Source organism: Bactrocera oleae, chromosome 3, assembly GCF_042242935.1.
Source record: "Bactrocera oleae isolate idBacOlea1 chromosome 3, idBacOlea1, whole genome shotgun sequence".
NCBI classification, from domain to species: domain Eukaryota; kingdom Metazoa; phylum Arthropoda; class Insecta; order Diptera; family Tephritidae; genus Bactrocera; species Bactrocera oleae.
Genome location: NC_091537.1, coordinates 73,061,946 through 73,085,204, shown reverse-complemented (window position 1 = coordinate 73,085,204; position 23,259 = coordinate 73,061,946). Strand labels below are relative to the sequence as shown.

Here is a 23,259-nt window from a genome sequence, read left to right as displayed (position 1 = left end):
AAATCTAGTCTTCCAGAATAACGAAAATCGTTAAATATTGTATATGCGAGCTGGAGTATTTCGGTATAACGCTGTAGTATATATAATATTATATTATATGTTCATTAATAATTGACTAATAGGTATATACGGTACAAAGCCAACCGAAAATTTAAAATCCTTATATTGGGTATTTAAGAGCTAGAGGGTATATTGGCCAGATTTTATCCAGTTTTGGTATTAGAACATATCATTTACAGAAATGGATGCCCTCTGAGTTTCATATAGATACCTCACAGTTTAAGCAATATATAAAGTATAAAGTCAACTGAACGTTTCAAAATCTTTACATTAAGTATATGGGAGCTAGGGGAAGTGTTGAGTCGATTTTACCCATTTTTGACCCAACGCCACATTAGTCGCGCGAAAGTATTCTCTCTGTATTTCAGTAAATCTTTCGTTTTGAATGTGAGCGATTAAAAAGTGTATTTGCGAAACAACATCCTGAGTAAAACTTGGAGCTTAGGTAAACCATATTAATTAAAAAATATATTGATAAAAATAATTCTTAAAGGCGATTGTTATGGTTATCCTTTGCATACGTTTTTAATGAAGCCGTATCGTATGGCGAAACTTTCTTCATCACACACCCGCTATAATACAGTACATTTAAAGGCCTGAAATATTGTAGAGCGGACGATTGGCATACACAATATTTGCCAACATTTCAGAGTGGAACCTCCGGAAGACATGTCACTTACTTCAAATACTCTTTTAAGCAATAAAATCGCTAGCATGGAAAGAGCAGAAGAGGATACAGCTAGTAGTATAGTAAATATATAAGACATAGGTATATTGTTTGTGTGTATTTTCAGTCTTTTTTTATTTTTATGCATGTAAGTACTTCAAAGAAAAACATCATTGTTTCTTAATATATGTTAAACAATTAATCCATTGCCTTAATATAAATCTTAATCCTTTAAAAAACAAAAAAAACATATTTTCATTTCTTAAAAATAAATTTAAACTATGTTTCAAAAACTGAAAAAATATCACTTTATTTTAAATAATAAAAAATAAAATTACTCAAAGAGCTCTTCTGAGCGCAATATGACAATTTTTAGTGGCTGCACCTCCATCCTTAAGCGCATGGAGCTCGTGCGGGCCCTTCGCCTGACTTTCCCATAATGCCAGCTTTTCCTCTTTTCTTTTTTTTTTCCAGCAACTCCTTATTAACTAAATGGTTATAGTACGTCGGGCTCTCTAGTTGACTTATATTTTTCATAATTTTCTTTTGTGTTTCTGACTGATCGGCAAGGAGATTCATCCTTTTTGTCTTCACACATATGTATTATCTTTTTCACTTGGCGCAACTTGCTCCCTTATTTGTTTGAGCTGCGCCACACCTTCTTTCAAGGGTATTAATGATATTTCTTGCAACGTCGCAAGATAGTTCCTTCTGTTGTTTGCAAGTTTCTTTTTTTATCTTGTAAGGTACCGAAACACGACTCCATTCGTGTGCACTTCTACTTGGTGGACCTAAACTATTGTATTAAATTATAGTGCTACACATTCCCTTAATTCTTTATTTTTATTTTTACTGCTTTCGAATTGTAGCTTGCCTGGTCCAGTTGCTAGATTTTTCACACTTAGCACGATAAATGTTTAATCTTGTTTTTCTATAAATCAAATCAAAAAATATTGAATAAAAATTAATTTAAAAATGATTTAAAACAATTAATTTATCCGCTCTTCATTTTTCATCAATATTTTTCCGAAATAAACGTTCAACTTCTTCTTTTATATACCATACTAGTCAACTCCACCAGTACAGTGTTGAAAACCGTAATACCAAAAAAAAGGTGAAGTTTGACAACACTTCAACCCAAATTTTTTGACAGGTGGAGTTGAAAACCATATAACCGAATTTCAAACCTTCAACCAAAACGCAGTTGGATTGAAAACTGCAATAAGGGCCTAAATTTACTCAAACACATCATAAAAGAATGTGAAAGCATCACGTATCGCTAATTACTAAAAATGGTTTAAAAAACTAAAAAACACGCTTTCATATCACTTTAAACTAAAAATTTAAAAATAAATAAATTTATTTTTCTTATTTTCTGACCTCTTAAGCTTCCTTGTTACATGACGTTTGAGAGTATAGTATTTTTCATAGAAAATACGTCCTCAAATCAAATTTTTATAACTTACCTTACCAAGCTGTTATTGTTTTCAAAAATTAACCAAAATTCTAAAATTTTTATACTCGCATTTTCATTTATTTCCATTTATTTGTTTATAGTAACCTCCTTAGTACGCTAACAGTTTCAATATCATTCGACAGTTGTGTTATTTTAATAGTTTTTTATTTCATTTTATTCATTTTAAACTTTTATTTTCCGCCTATTTAATTTACAATCATTGGCTATTTACAAAAAATTTACAATATCACTTAAAATTTAACATTTTATTTTACATTAGCTAATGCCAAATCAGAATTGTCGATATTTAGCAAACTATTGCAATAAATAGTATCTATGTTGGGATTTTTAAAACTATACTATACTAAGTATATGTAGTTATGTACCATAAGCGGCATTGTAACACACGCCATTTTTTTTTTGTTTTGTTGGTTTCCATTTTTTTTAATATGCATTATTATGTGGTTTTTTAATGTTTTACTTTGTTTATAATTATTTTTAATTGTAGGTTTCGCAATTTATGCTCCAAATTTATTTGTCATTCGATACTGTTTCTATATACACATATACACAGATACATATTTACCCGCTACTGTTCATGACCGCAACTCCAGGTGTAACTGTATGCTCATAATTACAATTCAATTTGATTACACTTATTAGTAGTTAGTTGTTGTTATTGATGTACATATTTTCACATCCTATTATCTATGTTTGTTTACAATTAAATGCTTTTTCTACGCATTATTGACATTATATTTAGTATTATTTTTAATTTAGTTCCTCTTTTTTCACAATTTCCCAGCTTAAAGGCTTAGTGATGAAGTGTTTTTATTGTATGGTTAAATTATTATTATAAATTTTTTTGGTTTTTTAGTTTACTCGCAAATTTTTGTTGTTTTATTTATTTATGCAAAACAAAATGTCTACCATATATTTCCAGACATATTTCATGGCCCGAATTTCGCATGTTTTGCATGCCTGCCATTTTTTAACGCATGCGATATATATGTATATATATTTTCTGTTTTCAAATGCATATTTAGCTATTTATAAAAACTTATTTAGCCTATGTTGTTAGTTTAAAATACAGTATTTATTATATTTTTTAATATTTATTGTGGCTTAGTTTGCGGTAAATAAATTTTAACCTACAATAGTTTCAAGTCTTTTAAGAGGTGCTATGTAGTATAATATTTAAGTAAAGGTATTAACATATTTATGTATATTTAAATTAATTTTAAATTGAAGTCCACTTATTTATTTAGTTTTAAATTAAACATAGCGGGTTAATATAATATGTAGTTATGGGCAATATATAAATGTTTATTTTAGATACATATTTAGAAGCATTAATAAAAAGTGTATTAATATATTTAAGTCATGCTGACAGCAAAAGTGGTAAAAACTTAATTATAAAATTAATTTTATATCGTTTTTTGAAATTGATATGCCTGGGGTAATTTATTGAAAAAGAAAATACAACAATTTGGATAATTTTTTGCAATAGATATCAGAGAGATAGTTCGCATATATACAGAGGACAAACGGAGATGGCAAAATCTGCTCAGCTCGTCAGGGCATATTTATGTTTTTTTAAGAAGACAGTTTAAAATTTTGACGTAACATTCGAATTAGTTTACGCAGGGTGTTGCTTTGGCGGTATAAAATTTCAAAGAGGTGTAGCTGTCAAATCATTTGTCAAAGCAAGCATTGATATTGAATTTTTGTTGACATTTAGCATCAGCATATTTTGACGAATTTACAAACAAAGACTATCGACGAAACACTATTAGGAACCGTGGAAATTGATTTCAAAAATGTTGTGTGTGATAAACTTACTTTCCAGTTTAACGGGTAAAGTGCAAAGAAAATCATAAGAGCCTACAAACTCTCTTGCGTATGGAATAATTCACAATATGGTGCGGTTTCAATTTATAATACTGATGACTACTCTTAATGGCGGGTAATACATACAAAAATTACTTACTATTTACTTCGCGCGTTGTTGGCGAGAAAAATTATATAAAGTATACCCTATATTATTGCAGCTTACTTCTCTGTTAGACGTATGACTAAGAGTTTTTTTTATTTACTTTCACTACAAATTTATTTGCTCTTCATTCAAGTCCAAGTTTTGTAAATAGCAAAGATATGAAAGCTCGCTATTGCCGACCACTAGAGGACCACCAAGATTTTTTTTTATTTTTGCTCGCAACAGTAATTGGATCCAATTCTTGCATGGAGAAAAGATGTACCGTTAACCACTACACCACGATGAAAAATATGTTCAGAAAATGTTCTATCAAATTAGTTACTATTGAAAGAAGCTTGAATTTAATGAGTATTCAACAAGAGAACAATGTCAATTCTGCATAAGTATTCGAATATTACCGCATATGATTTTATACACATAGTTACATAGTTAGCAAACATTAACAATTAAGGTTGGTAAACAGCTTTCGATAGAGATCTGATTTTTAAATGGATAATTCAATTCATTTTACCAAAAAGTAAATATAATTTAAATTTGTAAATTTAGAAATTTCTATGTAATTTTAATTTTTATATAATAAACGATATGTTGGGGATATGTACTTTATTAACATAAACCGTATTCGATTCGCCGCTTTCCTGTTTGTTATGTTTGAGCTTTGCTCTATTGTTAAATTATTTACATGTGGAAGAAACTACAAAGTTAACTAGTTAAATTGAACTCAAGAGAGTATGCGGATACCTCAATAAAGTGCAACAACTGCTTGCTATTTTCTCTCTCAGTTTGGGTTTCTCTTTATGTCGCTTATGGTAATTGTTTGTTCAATTTGATAATCTCGAAACATTGACGAATCGAATAGTGCGACATTTTCTTGCTGATATGAATATTTTAACCAAAGTTTGTATACTTTTAAGGTTTGTTATTATAAATTTGTATGGTGTATTATTCTTTTGCATATCATGCTTTGAAATAAGTATTTTAAGCAATTATGTAATAAATAATTCTTTGAAATAAATATTTTTAGCAATTATGTAATAAATAATTTGTAAGTATGTACTCGTATAGAATTTTGGAAATAAAATTTGTTTCTGCATTAGAATTTTTATTAAAACCGCTTTCCTTTTATATTATTAAAATTGATATTTTTATTACAATATGTGGCACAACGTTTACTATTAGTTTAGTTTACATGTATTACTAATTTTTAGTTGCCCTATTTACAATAATATCATGCTATACCATATACTCACGTAGTCGGTTTAGTGCTTACATAATTTATTTTAAATTCATTATGTTTCGATTTCATGTTTCAAAATATTGTATATTTATTGATATCTTTTTTACAATTTCTTCTAAGACGCTGAATTAACGACCGATAGTCAGTTCGGAGTTTATGCAGTGAATACTGAATATCTCACAATATACCTTTTGGTATTTATGAGCGGAATATGTACGAATCATTACTCTTGCAAGCGGAGTGATTAAAGTGAAATTTTGAGCTGAGATACATAATATGTATACGCCTAAATATTACATATATCAAGCTATATAGCATAGTATAATAATATATATATTTATTACGACCATCGAAGAACGAACTGCTTTTACCAAATCGGACATTGCATGAACCAATCTTTAATTCAATCTATATACTTCTTCGATTAGCCATTTCACTCGAAATCGCTTCTGCTCTCTTGTCAAGTTACAAATATGGTAAAAGCAACAACAAAGTTATCGAGTTGTATTCGTATAAGAGAGTATGCGAATACCTCATTAAGGTAGTATAGCTGCTATCTTTGAAGCTACCTCATTTTGTGTTGCATATTTTAGATCCGTTTTATTATACAAAAATAATAATTATTTTCTGTTCTTGTATTTTTACAACACAAGACTTAAAATCAGTTATAGAATTTATAGAAAGATGAAATAAAGGGTTACAGTAACCTGTTTTACGCTTTAGCGCAGGGTTGCAACAGAAGTGTTGCCCGTTTATTTGAGAATGTAGAACAGTTTTTTCGATTCGCTTGAAAGTAACGCTTCATAAATTCTACTAAAATAAGCAATGATGATCATCCTGACGAGTCACACTTTTAGTTCTCTTCAAATTGAATTAAGAAGAAAGATGAACGTTTCTGGCACAAAATCAAGGCTGCATGAGTCAAGCACACAGTGCGTTTTTTTATTAAGTTAACTATCTATAGTTATAACATAGAGCTTTTGACCTCTTTCTGGACAGAGTTCGAATTATTTTAAAAGAATTTAAAAATTCATAAGTGTCTTATATAAGACGAAAGGTACTAGGAGTACCGTAGAAAATTTTCCACTACAAAAATAGGTCTTGCACCAATAAAGAAGAAGAGTGAGCAGGTAGAACAGCGAAGTATTTCTTTCTGACTACACGATTTTATGAAATTTTTATTGGTATATTTTTAATAATCTTTTAATGTTGAAGATGAAGTCGGAATGATATAAAATACATACTTTAGGTTTTTGGGAATTCCGATTTTACTTAGACAAATTTGTTTACTCACTACAAAATTTAAACGCTCGGAAATTTTATAGTCCAGCTACTTCAATTTTAAAGCACCATACTTTATAAGTACACTCTCTTTGGTTTAATCTTCAGCTTGATACTGAAAACTAAACAATGTTAAATTAACGAAGAGAAACTTTTTGAAGGCTATGGAGATAATACGGTAAAAATTCACAATTAAACGAGTACATTACAGTGATTGCTGTGCATTTTTCAGAGTTGATAACAAAGATTGCTTAAGTTTGTACGGAATTTTGAGAAATGAAATTGCTAGCTTCACTTAATCATTCGTCTTCAAGAATTTATCGTTATCGTCCCCAGCGGTTGTGCTAATTGCACGAAAATTTTTTTATTCGCTCACTTTATCTAACTGCACTTAATGCCTAATACAATTTGTTAAGGACGTACTGAAGAAGGTAGCAGCTCTGAGCCACTTACCCAATATAGCATTATAGTGCAACTCCGTTTTTTTACCTTTATGCATACATATCTATTTATATATACTGATGTGGCCTTATGGGTATACCTTACTTATTTCATTATAAATTTCCATGCCTTACTTTTTACTATGTATGCTTTTTCTTTGTATGCTATTTCACTATACATTTCGTAATTTATCCTTACTTTTTCAATACACGCCATCCACATTGCATGCGGCACACATTCATACATACCACTTTACGACAGTTCGTGCAACACTAACTTCACTTCGTGCCACACACTTGTAGGACTTGCCTGGCGCCTTTGTCGGCGCACTGCATAAATTGCCAGCTCAGACGCAGCTTTCGGGCACACGCTGTGTCATTAAGCAATCCTTGATGGCATTTATATTTATGTTGTCATCCAAGTCGCTGGACGAATTGCAGGACGTCGTTGCTGTCGAGGCCGCAGATACCGTTGCAGCGCCCGTCATACTCAACCCCAGACCGCTGGCACCACCACTACTACTACTATTATTATTGCTGGCGTTCAGTAAAAGCCCGATCCCACTTAACGACGCCGACGTCTGCGAGGTGAGCAACATCGACGGCAATGCGCTATGATGGTGGCGTCCACTGGCATTCACGGACGTTGTGCCGGCGAGCGTATTGTATGCGAGTGGATGTGGCAAGGGTAGCGGATGATGTGACTGCTGTTGCTGTTGGTGGTGATGCAGCATTGTTGTACGACCTATAGTGCCGCCAACTACATTATGATGCAGTCCACCGTTGCTGCCGCTGATGCTACCGTTGATATTGCAACTCTCGTTACTATTGATGAGACTGTTGAGTATATAAGCGCTGCCACTGCCCAAACCGGGTGGCAACGTGCCGCCACCGCCAGTGCCCTGCAATGGCTGCTGCTGCTGGTGGGTGACATTGTACGCGGCGGTGGGCGAACCGATTAGTGCCTCATTTAGGCCAATCGCTGAATGGGTCGCTGTGACAACCTTTGCAGCACTAGCTCCAGCTCCAGCTCCAGCTCCGGCTCCTGCTGCTTTTGTGTTCAGCAACAGCTGCTGCTGCTGTTGGTGGTGATGCAGTAAGTCAGTGTCTACAGCATTGACTATTGCACTACTGCTACTGCCATTGGGTTCTGTAGTTGGGCCCGAGAGTAGATGTGTTGTACGTGAAGTGATTTGATTAGCAGAGACGAGCTGCGTGATGTTGTCATATGCGGTTGCAGGAAGGTGCTGCTGACATACACGAACACGAGATGTACAAAAATCCAACGGCAAACACACCGACATGGTGATAAAGTGGTTGCAGACATGATAGCCGGATACGGTGCGCGTATATTCACCGTGGGAATTGTTAATCGTCAAAGTGTTAGTATGTCAAATGTGCAAATAAGCCAGTTGCAGTGCAGCGGAAATTGGGTCAGCGTGTGTTTGTGCATTAATGTGCGAGTTCAAAGTGTACGTGTAATTCATTCGATGGCGGAAATAGGCAACCATTAGTAGTGTTGTTGTCCACCAATGCAATTCGTAGCGCAAAAGTAGGTTGACAGCGGCAAGTAACGAGTAGTAGTTAGTCATTTAGTTATCCAAGCAGAATTCAATTGAACAGCAGCAACGACAATAAAAGCCATTAAAAGAGAGAAGAGAAGAAAAATGTGTTTAATAAGCAAAATGGAACAGAGCCACTTAAATTCAATCAAATCAACAATGAAGTACAGCTAATTGTTTGTCTCTAATGATGGCAGGTAGCCGGCAATGAAGCTTCTTTTGCGCAATCAAAGACATTATTGGTCATCTACTTAGTATTATAAGATTATCTGAGGAAGTATTACGTTCAATGAAAAACCTTATTAGTATTGAAAATGTAATTTCTTGTGCTATTATCTGAGATATATGGTATATGCTATTTCTGGAATGAATTCTTTTATTTTACCAGTTTTTCAAAGGCATGATGTTTATTTCAGAGATGATTCTTAGATGATTTGTTTGCAATAAGAATTAACACGGTTCGTTTAAGAAAACCATATACAGAGAGAAACAAAACACAACGTCAACCAATCCCAAATACAAAAAACACCATACAAGAACTTTACTTTGAAAAATGTCGATATCTCAAGTTTGCATATATACAGTCGGACAGACTATTCAGGGTATAAAAATATTGCGAAACAATTCAACATGCATTTTTCGAAGAAACTGATTGGATTGCAATCAAATTTGGTACGGTCAACTTATGTACATATACTTGTATTATATTCGTAAGTCGTAGACTAACTTAGTGTCCTTATTACATTTTGCATTTTCGAAATTTTAATGATAAGATCAACCTAAAACATCAACCAAGGGAAAGGAAATCCCAATTTTATTCTGTGCTAATCAAAAGCATAATATGTAGTATATCCTAGCTGGGTTATTTCGTGGATTGAAATCGCACATTTTCGGCATTATACTAACGAATATCGCATATGATACTTTCTCATGATTTTGCTAATATAAAGCCAACCGAGAGTTTGAAAATCGTATTTAAATTTGAAATAATCTCTTGTATAAGGTGTGTGGAAGTAAGGAGTATTTTTACCCGATTTTATCCACTTTAGACAAGAGAATACAATGTTATTAGAAAGAGATTATTTATGAATTTCATTAAGACCATGTTGGCCGATAGATGCTGTATAAATGCAACCGGAAGTTTGATAACATTTATATTAGGTATTAAAATATTTTAAGTTAAATGGTGTCCCACTTAACTGCGTGGCAATTTTCCGATTATTCATCTGCTATACCGACCTCCCTTGAGTACCAAGGAACACGCGTACAAAGTTTCATTACAATATCTCAATTTTTACTCAAGCTTACACGAACGGACGGACGGACGGACAACATCCGGTGTGTTTAACGTCGGTACCTGCTGGCGATAGCTTTACTCCATGGCGACCAGGTATTTTTCAGTACCGATTGGTACTGTGGAATGAACACACTAACCACCTTAGCAAGTTACGAGGCCTATCTAAAACCTCTGCCGTACTTTGTGTCCGGCACCCGGTTGCAATGCAACTCCATATTAAACTGGCAAAAAGTCAACCACAACCACCACGATACTCCCCGAAGGGCCCGTCCGCATGAGCAGGTTGGAGCCTTGTATCCGAAGCTACCACGAATTGAGCTTCCACACTGCTCTGGACAGTTAACCATGGGTTGCACCCCATACGCACATTACACGCACACACACGTTGCACACAAAAGATAAGTCTAATTCCCAGTTAAACGCCTTCCCCGCCTTAACAACGCACGCGCAAAAGACCCTATCTGTTTGTCATTCCGACTAGTGGAGAGCACATCGCGCCCCACACAAACACCCTGCCACTAAGACAAAATCTAAATTCTGGTTTACTCTCAACAAACCTAATGTCCCGGATGTATTTATAAGTCATTCAACTACCTACCACCTATTCTTGACCCAATCATCTAGAAGCCTCTTGCTCTCTAGATATCCCTCCCTCTCCTCTTCATCATCGGAAATCTAAATATTCCGCAGCAATGACATACTCGAACCCCTTCTTAACCTGAATGCAACATATCGCAGTATCACAATCAGGTAAAGAGGGGGTACACCTAATAAAATATGACGCTGACCCCATTCACCCGGACAATCGGTGGACGAACCGGCGACAATCTTCCGTTAAGCAGATATGTCAATTTCTAAAATGTCCTCCCGCCCGCTTTAACTCTAACCGCGATCGACCATTAACCATGAAGGTATTCCGCATACGCACAACATTTGCACAACGGCTCCAGCTGCCCAAGCAGAGAGTCCATCATGAGGTTCCAAATATATGGACCGCAGAGAACCGACCAGAGAAGCTTTTCTAACCGTAAAGTAACTCCACCAAAAAAAAATTTCCAGATTGCCAAGCTCCTAGAGACGTTGCTACACTCATTCCCAGCTTATGTAATCAAATACCTTTCATTAATCCGTACTGCCTATCTGACCACATACCCTGCATTAGCTCCTGAAACTGTTCCACTATAACTCTTTCCAGCACTTTTCTAAGTACTGGAAGGTGACTGATGCCCCGATAAGAACGAGGATCGCTCCCAATCTTATCAGGGGACTTCATTAGAGGACCAACTCTAGCAAGAGGGCAACCCTAAGCCCTCAAGCACTCTAAGAGGTATACCTAATACCGCTTTCCAAACATATCGTTCATATTGGTTCCAGTCGATATCACAGGTACGCGATCGCCGTAATGTACTCTCATACCGCAAGGGAGGGAATTTCAAAGTAACCAATCCACACCCTCTCTTAACCTCCCATCTTGCTAGGAACACCCTATCTGCTGCCTGATGTCACTCAGGCCCCTAGGCCCATAAATCGCATACCATTCTCTCGGCTCATTCACAATGATTTTAGCCACCACCCATTCAGTTAATGCTTCGCCTCGACTCTGGTTTTGATATCTAGGCGTATGCCGGGATACCTTTCTAAACCACATCGATGACGAGGCATTCGCATCCAGCCCTAGGATAAATAGGCCACTATTTGCAAGTAGTAGTAGCTTATCCATGTAGCCCAGATAGGGCTCTAGAGGCTCGCTATATACTGTACAACTAGGTACAATCAGCCTACCGAAGCACGACACAAACACCTAGTTGTGAAGATTCCACAACTACGCAAACGTAGAAAGACCCCGAACCGCCCACTGGTGGCAGTTTGCAGACCCCATACTCCTGACCACAACCCACCAAGTCTCAACAGGCTTCGGTGAAATCGCTTCCAGTACAGGAGCTGGGGGCGCAGGCATCAGTGTTGGCGGAGCCGGCATTAACGTGCCAGGTGGGGGGGTGCGGTCTTCCGCAGCTTTCTCTTAGCCCGTCAACCTGGCCGCGAAGGTGGGCATACTCGCTAATGACCGTGTGCCTCGTAGTTCGAGACAAGCTCCGTCAGCCCCTTCGCAGTTCCCAAAATCAACGACCACCCAAGCTCTCGATTAACGCGATCTCCAATTGACTGGAATAGGTTACCCTATTGGCCGCCGGACAGAGCAATGTCCCCGTAACGGTCCTGAGTCAACCGATGTGGCACTGCACCAATCGATCCGTGGGCTAACAGTTCGCTGCTACGACGGTTGGTCTAGATCCTCCTGGCACAGAGACAATTGAACGCCAGATGCTCAGCACAGTACTCCCGATTGATAGTTCAATACCTAAAGATGCAGCTGTTGCAAAATACACAAAGTGCACTAACGACAATATCCGCTACCTACTCATCAAAAATATGCACAAAAAAGCGCTAAAAATGTTCCCTCGACCAAAGAAATCACTCGCGGTTCCATACACGTGCGCACGTCTATTCGCGTCGCAATCCAAACAACGAATCGGACTGACACTTTTTAAGAAATTTTAGCCCAGGGGTGACCCGCAGTAATGCGATTCGTTGTAAAAAATTATAGTTTTATATCTTTATTTGCGGCAAAAGTTATGACAATATAGAGGTTTTCGACTATTGGCGTTTTGATCCATCTACAATACCGTACTTCTTATGGAAGGATGTTCAAGGAACATGGGTACTAAGTTTCATCAAGATATATTAATTTTTACTCAAGTTAGAGCTTGCATGGACAGACGGCCGGACGGATAGATAGACATCCGTTTTTGATATCGCTAAACTAATACTCTGTAGCAACATGTTGTGAAGCATAAAAATTGAAAAAGTAACGAATTTTATATGACAAATATATTTATAACTAGACAAACAAATATTAGTTTTATCGTAATGAGAAATTTAGCGAAACTTTGTACTAGTATCACAGCAACAAACAATTACCGCAATGATAAAGACTAGTGCTTTGAATTATTGTGGTTTTCATAAATATTTTTCTTGATAAGGAATTAAGTAAAGATTTAAAAGTTTAACTCGCTGCAGTTTGAAATTTATTGTAGCGTACTTAAGCAAGAATGAGTTATGCCTCAAGGTCTGTTTAGTATGGAGCAAATATAAGAACTATATCAACAAAATATCAAAATTAAGTGGTACAAAACGTACCTATATGTATGCATATATTGTAGTGCTCAAATACATATTAGGTTTAGTGCATTTAAACAACAAATCTCTGGTTTTTTTTTGGCAGCAGCATTACTGTGCGATGTTTGAAGAATCTACCGATCAACGGGATTGCGCTATTCAAGAAGGCATATTTTGCGAATGTGAAAATTATTTGTATTGTTTTATTACCGACAAATTCAATGATATTCGTATCTAATTAAATTAAATGAGTCATTACATGCACGTGTTTTGTAAAGAAGAACCAGAAGTAAACATTACTTTTCTACGCGAGCAAAAATTTTAGCCAGCACTTCTTAAAACACGTTATTTCCAAATTCAGAACTGTAAGGACTTTATTCCTTGATATATGACTACCGAAATGGAAATAATAGATATATATGTATATATGAGTCAACTGAAAAAGCTGACTCTAGTCTATAACAGTGACTCTATTGTAAAAATATATATGTTTGAAATTCAACAGGTACGTTCCTTTTAATTTACCATATAAACAAAAACGCTTGTTGCGCTAAATATCTTCGCAAATTTTGATGATCTCAAGTGTCCAGATAACAAATTTAATCATAAAAGTATTGAAAGTGCTCTTGTTTTTTTTGATTTTTGATTAGGGTTCAAGCATAAAAAAGCAATGAAACTCCTCCTTTGCATTTTAAAAGTTATTAGCATGCTCTTAGAAACAATGATGTCGAAAAATCCCCATAAATTGGTAAATTCTACCAGTGGATGGAAAAGTACAACATCTATCTACATAAGTCTCAAAATGACAAATATGAAGGAGCAATTTTTCAAAGCGGTTAACGAGGATATTGTTTTAATTAGAGTTGTAGAAAATATTCGAAGCTTAGTATGGAAAAGTTGAAAGGTGGAATATTTGATGGATTTCAAAACAACCATTAACAAAATATACAGATTATCACGGTTATAACTGTTCCGGATTGAAGCTTGGAAACTTTTTTGTTGATATTCGAAAATTTCCTAGGTTACTTAAAACACCAATTATGAAAAAAAACTGAAAAATATACTGACAAACTTTCGGAAAGTTGTTGCAAATATACAAATTCTATACATTTTATAATTAATTAAATTTTAGTGTAGAGTAGTGTAGTATAGCAGAGAGAGCGGCTGGTGGGATCGTCATATGTTACATATGCTGCTTATAGCTGGTTCTAAAAACGAGATTGTCAAGTGGAAATTATAAAAGAAGTTCTCATATTGAAATTTAAAATACAATAAATTTTCCGTAATTTTCTATCTGTTTATTTAAATGTATACTTAAGTTTTTCAAAACAAAACTGACACCATATATATATCGGTTATTTTGTGTAATTATACTCTCGCAACCTGTTGCTACAGAGTATAATAGTTTTGTTCACCTAACGGTTGTTTGTATCACCTAAAACTAATCGAGTTAGATATAGGGTTATGTATATATAAATGATCAGGATGAAGAGACGAGTTGAAATCCGGGTGACTGTCTGTCCGTCCGTCCGTGCAAGCTCTAACTTGAGTAAAAATTGAGATATCTTTATGAAATTTAATAGACATGTTTCTTGGTACCGTCAGACGGTTGGTATTGCAGATGGGCGTAAGCGGACCACTGCCACGCCCACAAAACGCCATTTATCAAAAACAAATAAATTGACATAACTAAGCTCCGCAATAAGATAAAAGACTGTTATTTGGTACACAGGATCACATTAGGGAGAGGCATCTGCAGTTAAATTTTTTTTTTTAAGTGGGCGTGGTCCCGCCTCTAATAGGTTTAATATGCATATCTCCTAAACCGCTAATGCTATAATAACAAAATTCACTGGAAGCAAATGTTTTTAGCACTTCTATTGACGGTGTGAAAATAGTTAAAATCGGGTGGCAACTCCGCCCACTCCCCATATAACGGTACTGTTAAAAACTACTAAAAGCGCGACAAATCAAGCAGTAAACATGCCAGAGACATTAAATTTTATCTCTGGGATGGTATGCCATGACAACCGCGTTCAAAATTAGACAGTGGGCGTGGCAAAGCCGCCTTTTAGGCGAAAACCCATATCTTGGGATCTGCTTAACCGATTTCAACTAAATTCGGTACATAACATTCTTCTCATATTTCTATAGTGCGAAAATGGGCGAAATCGGATTACAACCACGCCTATTTCCCATATAGCACCGTTTTAAATTTCATCTGATTTTTTCACTTTATAGTATGCAAATCAAGCAACAATGATTATATCGGGGTAAAACTTTGCGTGAATAATACGTTTCAAGTATGTCACCTTGTCACCAACAATTGTCTAAATCGAACCAAAACTGTTTAAGCCCCTAAGTACTAATTATGTGGACCCCAGTGCCTATAGTTGACCTTCTACCGAAAATATCAGTCAATCCACAAAGAAATATCAAACGAGTATACTATTTGACTTTGCGAGAGTATAAAATGTTCGGTTACATCCGAACTTAGCCCTTCCTTACTTGTTTTTGCTTATTTTTGTAATGTAAAATAGAAATAAAGATTTGACAAGTAAGGAAGGGCTAAGTTCGAAAACTAAAAGCAAAATATGTAGTATGTGGTAGCTTGGGCAATTTGTGGACCAATTTTGCTAATTTTTGACATTAAATTATGGTATAGACAATATTATACGTTCAAGCAATTTTAATAGCTCGAAAATCTTTCTTTTACGTATATGGGCGCTAAAGAAATTATTACCAGATCCAACACATTTTTGACATATAAAAATATTATTATCAGAAAATAATTATCTTCGAATTTTTAAAATATATCTCACGGATTGAATGAAATTTTCGATAAAATGTCCGCTGTAGAAAATGGGGTCCACATATTCGCTATATGAGGTCTAGAGTAGCTTTAATACGATTAGGCCAATTTTTATACTCTCGCAACTTGTTGCTACAAAGTATAATAGTTTTGTGCACCTAACGGTTGTTTGTATCACCTAAAACTAATCGAGTTAGATATAGGGTTATATATATAAAAATGATCAGGAGGAAGAGACGAGTTGAAATCCGGGTGACTGTCTGTCCATCCATCCGTCCGTCTGTGCAAGCTGTAACTTGAGTAAAAATTGAGATATCTTTATGAAACTTGGTACACATGTTTCATGGGAGCGTAAGAGGGTTGGTTTTGCAGATGGACGTAAGCGGACCACTGCCACGTCCACAAAATTCCATTAATCAAAAACAAATAAATTGCCAATACTAAGCTCCACAACACGATACAAGACTCCTATTTGGTACACAGGATCACATTGGGAAGGGGCATCTACGGTTAAATTTTTTTTTAAAGTGGGTGTGGTCCCGCCCCCTAATTAATTTAATGTGCATATCTCCTACAGCACTGAAGCTATAATTACAAAAGTCACTGGGAACAAATGCTTTTAGCATCGCTATCGACGGTGTTAAAATGGGTGAAATCGGGTGACAACCCCGCCCACTCCTCATATAACGGTACGGTTAAAAACTACTAAAAGTGGAACCACGTTCAAAATTAGATACTGGGCGTGGTACCGCCCACTTTTAGGTGAAACCCCATATCTTGGGATCTGCTTAACGATTTTCACCAACTTCGATATGTAATATTCTTCTTATACTTCTATGTTATAATACGAAAATGGGAGAAATCGGATTACAACCACGCCTATTTCCCATATAAAATCATTTTAAATTCCATCTGATTTTTTCCATTTCCAGTATGCAAATCAAGCAACAATGATTATATCGGCGTAAAACTTTGCGTGGATAACACGTTTAAAGTCTGCCACCTTGTGACCAAAAATTATCTAAATTGAACCAAAACTGTTCAAGCCCCTAGGTACCGAATATGTGGACCCCAGTGCCTATAGTTGACATTTTACCGAAAATATCGGTCAAAATAGAACAAAGCGGCAAGATCCACAAAGAAATCTAAAACGAGTATACCATTTGACTTTGCGAGACTATAACCCTTCCTTACTTGTTGGTAATAAGGATGCGCATCTTACCTTAAATGGATGGAAATCACTATATGGTGTATATTGGGGCTACAGTAAGAGCTGGACTGATGAAATTAATATTTGATGTTGCTCAAGTATATTCTAAAACATTTGTCACGCAATTTTGAGAAAATAATTCACACACTGACCGAGAATTATGACATAAAGTAAGGGCTTGATTAACGAAAATCCTCATATGTAGTAGATAGGTGATTACGAAGTTCATGCACAAGTTTCACACATTTTCGACATTAAAAAATACTATATTAAATAATATTCGTTCGCTTAAATTTTCTATGATATCTTACATATTGACCAATATATACGATATAAAGGCAATCGGAAGTAGTATTGACCCGATGTCAATAAATAAATCTAATGCGTTGGTTTAAAAAAAAATATTACCATTTGTCTTTGTACCACGATTCGAGTGCCACCTTGTGAATGAAGTAATTATATTTCGCACTTTTACATAATGTGAAATAGGAATGTCTGGATATGGTTAAGTACCACATTTGGTTGAAATCGGTTAAGTAGGACCTGAGATATAGAACTTTACCTAAAGGTGGGCTGCGAAATTTTATGATTCTGGCGTATTTAATCAATTACTGCCTGCCCGCAGATCCCGATGAATGATTTCTCTGAAAATTAGTGGGGAAGTTTATATAAGGAATAGAAGTTGCTTTGGGATATTTCAGGTTTGTAACTTTTAGTATACCTGAGATTTGCGATGGGTTATGAAGTCTCCAATAAGCTAATAAGGGTTATAACTTAATATCTTTGGTAACATGTTGATCGGCTGATCAATGTTATAAACAACTACCGCATTAAGGTTCGTGGAAATAAATGGTACTGGCCGTTGCTTATAAATGCATTCGATGCAGCAATGGTTAATGCGGAGAACCTAAAAGTTGTATGTGTTATATATGACATCTCTAAAGTTATAAGTCAATTTGACTTTCGCGTAGAAATCGCAGAAGCTTTAATAACTAAAGCCGCTCCACGACAATCTGGTAGAGAGCGTAATGCTGCTCTGAGATTGGTTGCAGAAAATGTTATATAATACTTCATCCAAAACAATGCTTTATTCACTTCCATAATAGGTCACCACGAAATGAAGGGAAAATATAAAATAATCATAAACTTATCGAAAAATGTGTTGGTTAGTTTCATATAAATTTACATTAAAACTATTAAAAAACTATGTTTCTAAACAAAAAATCAACTTTTACTTCTTCTCTCCTCTTTTTATATGTAATCTAAATCCTAATTATTTCTCATTTTCTAGTTTGTGGCCTGTATATTGCTTCATATTTCCTATGTGATTTAGAAAAAAAACCAAATAAATATCTCCAACTACTCCCCAGATATGGTTCTTTCAGTGAACACTATTTAAATACACATCAGGCACATTGCGCAGAAATGGGTTAGTTAGTGATTTATTGCACTGTCAGTAATTTTCAACATAACCGTTGTTTAGAGTGTGGGCGGGATTAGAATCCGACTTCACTGATAATCACACTATCGGAGAAGGTGCAGAAATATGCTTTACGTGACCGAATTCGATGAATATACCTCTCGTTTGTAAATATTTTGAGCCCCCCACATGTGCCCCCGCTTCTGCCATCTCTACATCATCATTACAGTTTTGTGTCTTAGCTTGGAGCTTAGTTATAAATTTGCGCTTGGTCCGATTGCCCAAAATGCAATACCAACTTTCTCATTGGAAACATTTGTACTAAGTTTTATCAAGATTTATCAATTTTTACTAAAGTTACAGTTTGCACGGACGGACGGTAGGACAGACAGTCACATTTATTTATATGTAACCCGATTAGTTTTAGGTGTTATACTCTGTAGCAACTTGTTGCAAGAGCACAAAAATTATAAAAATAAAGAATTTTATATAACAAATACATAATTCGACAAACAAATTTTCGTTTCATTATAGTGAGATATTGAACGATTACTCAAAATAAATATTTGATTACTGTTTTCTCTTTGTTTGATATTACCATCCCTACGAGAGAGTAAGTTCAACCTATAAAAGTGATTTTGTACTAATATCACAGCAACAAACAAATACCGCAAAAATAGTAACTAGTGCTTTGAATTCTTGTGGTTTTCTTAAATATGTAAATATGTTTCTTGATAAGAATTGTAATAAAGATTTCAATGGTTTAGTTCGCTGCAGCTTGAAATTCATTGTTTAGTATTTTAGCAAGAATTGGATAAATAGGTCTTGCCTCACACCCTATTTAGTGAGGAACAAATTTAAAAACTTCAAACAAAGAGTAAAATATTAACTTTGAATAAAATAAAATCACCAAATATGCGAATAATACTCGCCTATATAATATGTTTACTGATTTTAAACAATTACGCTTTGGTGGACCTCATTTCCGAAAAGACGTTTACCGTATATATTGATAAGCCAGGAAAGCCTTGGTATTGCCCTAAGCTAGAAGGCATTTATTGCGATTGCCTATCCGACAATTTATTCAGTTGTGATTTAATAGACAAATTTCAAATTAAAATCACCTTTGATGTTCAAATCATGGACGTGTATTGTAAAGAGGACTCAGAAATAAATATTTTTTCTCTACTCAAGCAAAAATTTCAGCCAGCGCTTCTGAAAACACGTTATTTGCGTATTTGGAACTGTAAGAACCTTATTCCTGAAATATTTATGACTGCCGAAGTGAATCAATTGTATATATATATGAGTAAACTACCGAAGCTGACGGTATTGTATAACAGGGACCTTGATTCACAACCAATTGACTATTGGTATAGACTTCCAGGTCTACTTCACTTTGAGGTAATCATAAAATCAACAGCAGACATTATAACTGTACCAACTAATATATTTGATACATTTGTGTTCGATCCAATCGAATCTCTTACGCTTAGCATACATAGTCTAACGAAACAGCACAACACGCTGCGAAACTTGACGCAAACACATTTTCGAAAACTTACTAAGCTCAGGCAACTTGTCTTAGCCGGAAATAATATGCAAATCCACTTTAGACAAGAGAATACAATGTTATTAGAAAGAGATTATTTATGAATTTCATTAAGACCATGTTGGCCGATAGATGCTGTATAAATGCAACCGGAAGTTTGATAACATTTATATTAGGTATTAAAATATTTTAAGTTAAATGGTGTCCCACTTAACTGCGTGGCAATTTTCCGATTATTCATCTGCTATACCGACCTCCCTTGAGTACCAAGGAACACGCGTACAAAGTTTCATTACAATATCTCAATTTTTACTCAAGCTTACACGAACGGACGGACGGACGGACAACATCCGGTGTGTTTAACGTCGGTACCTGCTGGCGATAGCTTTACTCCATGGCGACCAGGTATTTTTCAGTACCGATTGGTACTGTGGAATGAACACACTAACCACCTTAGCAAGGTACGAGGCCTATCTAAAACCTCTGCCGTACTTTGTGTCCGGCACCCGGTTGCAATGCAACTCCATATTAAACTGGCAAAAAGTCAACCACAACCACCACGATACTCCCCGAAGGGCCCGTCCGCATGAGCAGGTTGGAGCCTTGTATCCGAAGCTACCACGAATTGAGCTTCCACACTGCTCTGGACAGTTAACCATGGGTTGCACCCCATACGCACATTACACGCACACACACGTTGCACACAAAAGATAAGTCTAATTCCCAGTTAAACGCCTTCCCCGCCTTAACAACGCACGCGCAAAAGACCCTATCTGTTTGTCATTCCGACTAGTGGAGAGCACATCGCGCCCCACACAAACACCCTGCCACTAAGACAAAATCTAAATTCTGGTTTACTCTCAACAAACCTAATGTCCCGGATGTATTTATAAGTCATTCAACTACCTACCACCTATTCTTGACCCAATCATCTAGAAGCCTCTTGCTCTCTAGATATCCCTCCCTCTCCTCTTCATCATCGGAAATCTAAATATTCCGCAGCAATGACATACTCGAACCCCTTCTTAACCTGAATGCAACATATCGCAGTATCACAATCAGGTAAAGAGGGGGTACACCTAATAAAATATGACGCTGACCCCATTCACCCGGACAATCGGTGGACGAACCGGCGACAATCTTCCGTTAAGCAGATATGTCAATTTCTAAAATGTCCTCCCGCCCGCTTTAACTCTAACCGCGATCGACCATTAACCATGAAGGTATTCCGCATACGCACAACATTTGCACAACGGCTCCAGCTGCCCAAGCAGAGAGTCCATCATGAGGTTCCAAATATATGGACCGCAGAGAACCGACCAGAGAAGCTTTTCTAACCGTAAAGTAACTCCACCAAAAAAAAATTTCCAGATTGCCAAGCTCCTAGAGACGTTGCTACACTCATTCCCAGCTTATGTAATCAAATACCTTTCATTAATCCGTACTGCCTATCTGACCACATACCCTGCATTAGCTCCTGAAACTGTTCCACTATAACTCTTTCCAGCACTTTTCTAAGTACTGGAAGGTGACTGATGCCCCGATAAGAACGAGGATCGCTCCCAATCTTATCAGGGGACTTCATTAGAGGACCAACTCTAGCAAGAGGGCAACCCTAAGCCCTCAAGCACTCTAAGAGGTATACCTAATACCGCTTTCCAAACATATCGTTCATATTGGTTCCAGTCGATATCACAGGTACGCGATCGCCGTAATGTACTCTCATACCGCAAGGGAGGGAATTTCAAAGTAACCAATCCACACCCTCTCTTAACCTCCCATCTTGCTAGGAACACCCTATCTGCTGCCTGATGTCACTCAGGCCCCTAGGCCCATAAATCGCATACCATTCTCTCGGCTCATTCACAATGATTTTAGCCACCACCCATTCAGTTAATGCTTCGCCTCGACTCTGGTTTTGATATCTAGGCGTATGCCGGGATACCTTTCTAAACCACATCGATGACGAGGCATTCGCATCCAGCCCTAGGATAAATAGGCCACTATTTGCAAGTAGTAGTAGCTTATCCATGTAGCCCAGATAGGGCTCTAGAGGCTCGCTATATACTGTACAACTAGGTACAATCAGCCTACCGAAGCACGACACAAACACCTAGTTGTGAAGATTCCACAACTACGCAAACGTAGAAAGACCCCGAACCGCCCCACTGGTGGCAGTTTGCAGACCCCATACTCCTGACCACAACCCACCAAGTCTCAACAGGCTTCGGTGAAATCGCTTCCAGTACAGGAGCTGGGGGCGCAGGCATCAGTGTTGGCGGAGCCGGCATTAACGTGCCAGGTGGGGGGGTGCGGTCTTCCGCAGCTTTCTCTTAGCCCGTCAACCTGGCCGCGAAGGTGGGCATACTCGCTAATGACCGTGTGCCTCGTAGTTCGAGACAAGCTCCGTCAGCCCCTTCGCAGTTCCCAAAATCAACGACCACCCAAGCTCTCGATTAACGCGATCTCCAATTGACTGGAATAGGTTACCCTATTGGCCGCCGGACAGAGCAATGTCCCCGTAACGGTCCTGAGTCAACCGATGTGGCACTGCACCAATCGATCCGTGGGCTAACAGTTCGCTGCTACGACGGTTGGTCTAGATCCTCCTGGCACAGAGACAATTGAACGCCAGATGCTCAGCACAGTACTCCCGATTGATAGTTCAATACCTAAAGATGCAGCTGTTGCAAAATACACAAAGTGCACTAACGACAATATCCGCTACCTACTCATCAAAAATATGCACAAAAAAGCGCTAAAAATGTTCCCTCGACCAAAGAAATCACTCGCGGTTCCATACACGTGCGCACGTCTATTCGCGTCGCAATCCAAACAACGAATCGGACTGACACTTTTTAAGAAATTTTAGCCCAGGGGTGACCCGCAGTAATGCGATTCGTTGTAAAAAATTATAGTTTTATATCTTTATTTGCGGCAAAAGTTATGACAATATAGAGGTTTTCGACTATTGGCGTTTTGATCCATCTACAATACCGTACTTCTTATGGAAGGATGTTCAAGGAACATGGGTACTAAGTTTCATCAAGATATATTAATTTTTACTCAAGTTAGAGCTTGCATGGACAGAC

General features: G+C 36.6%; 1 protein-coding gene across 2 annotated transcripts in view; it reads right to left on the bottom strand.

Annotated features, from left to right (window-relative positions):
- Window positions 1-2,231: 2,231 nt before the first annotated feature.
- Window positions 2,232-23,259, bottom strand: part of side-II (sidestep II) — a 262,223-nt gene continuing 241,195 nt past the window's right edge. Inside the window, exon 20 of one of the 2 annotated variants that reach the window (XM_070106852.1) lies at window positions 2,232-8,387. In XM_070106852.1, the coding sequence (XP_069962953.1) occupies window positions 7,485-8,387 (903 nt within the window). In that variant the 3' untranslated portion in view covers window positions 2,232-7,484. The remainder of the gene's footprint in view (window positions 8,388-23,259) is intronic. The other variant, XM_070106853.1, reaches the window with a different exon arrangement.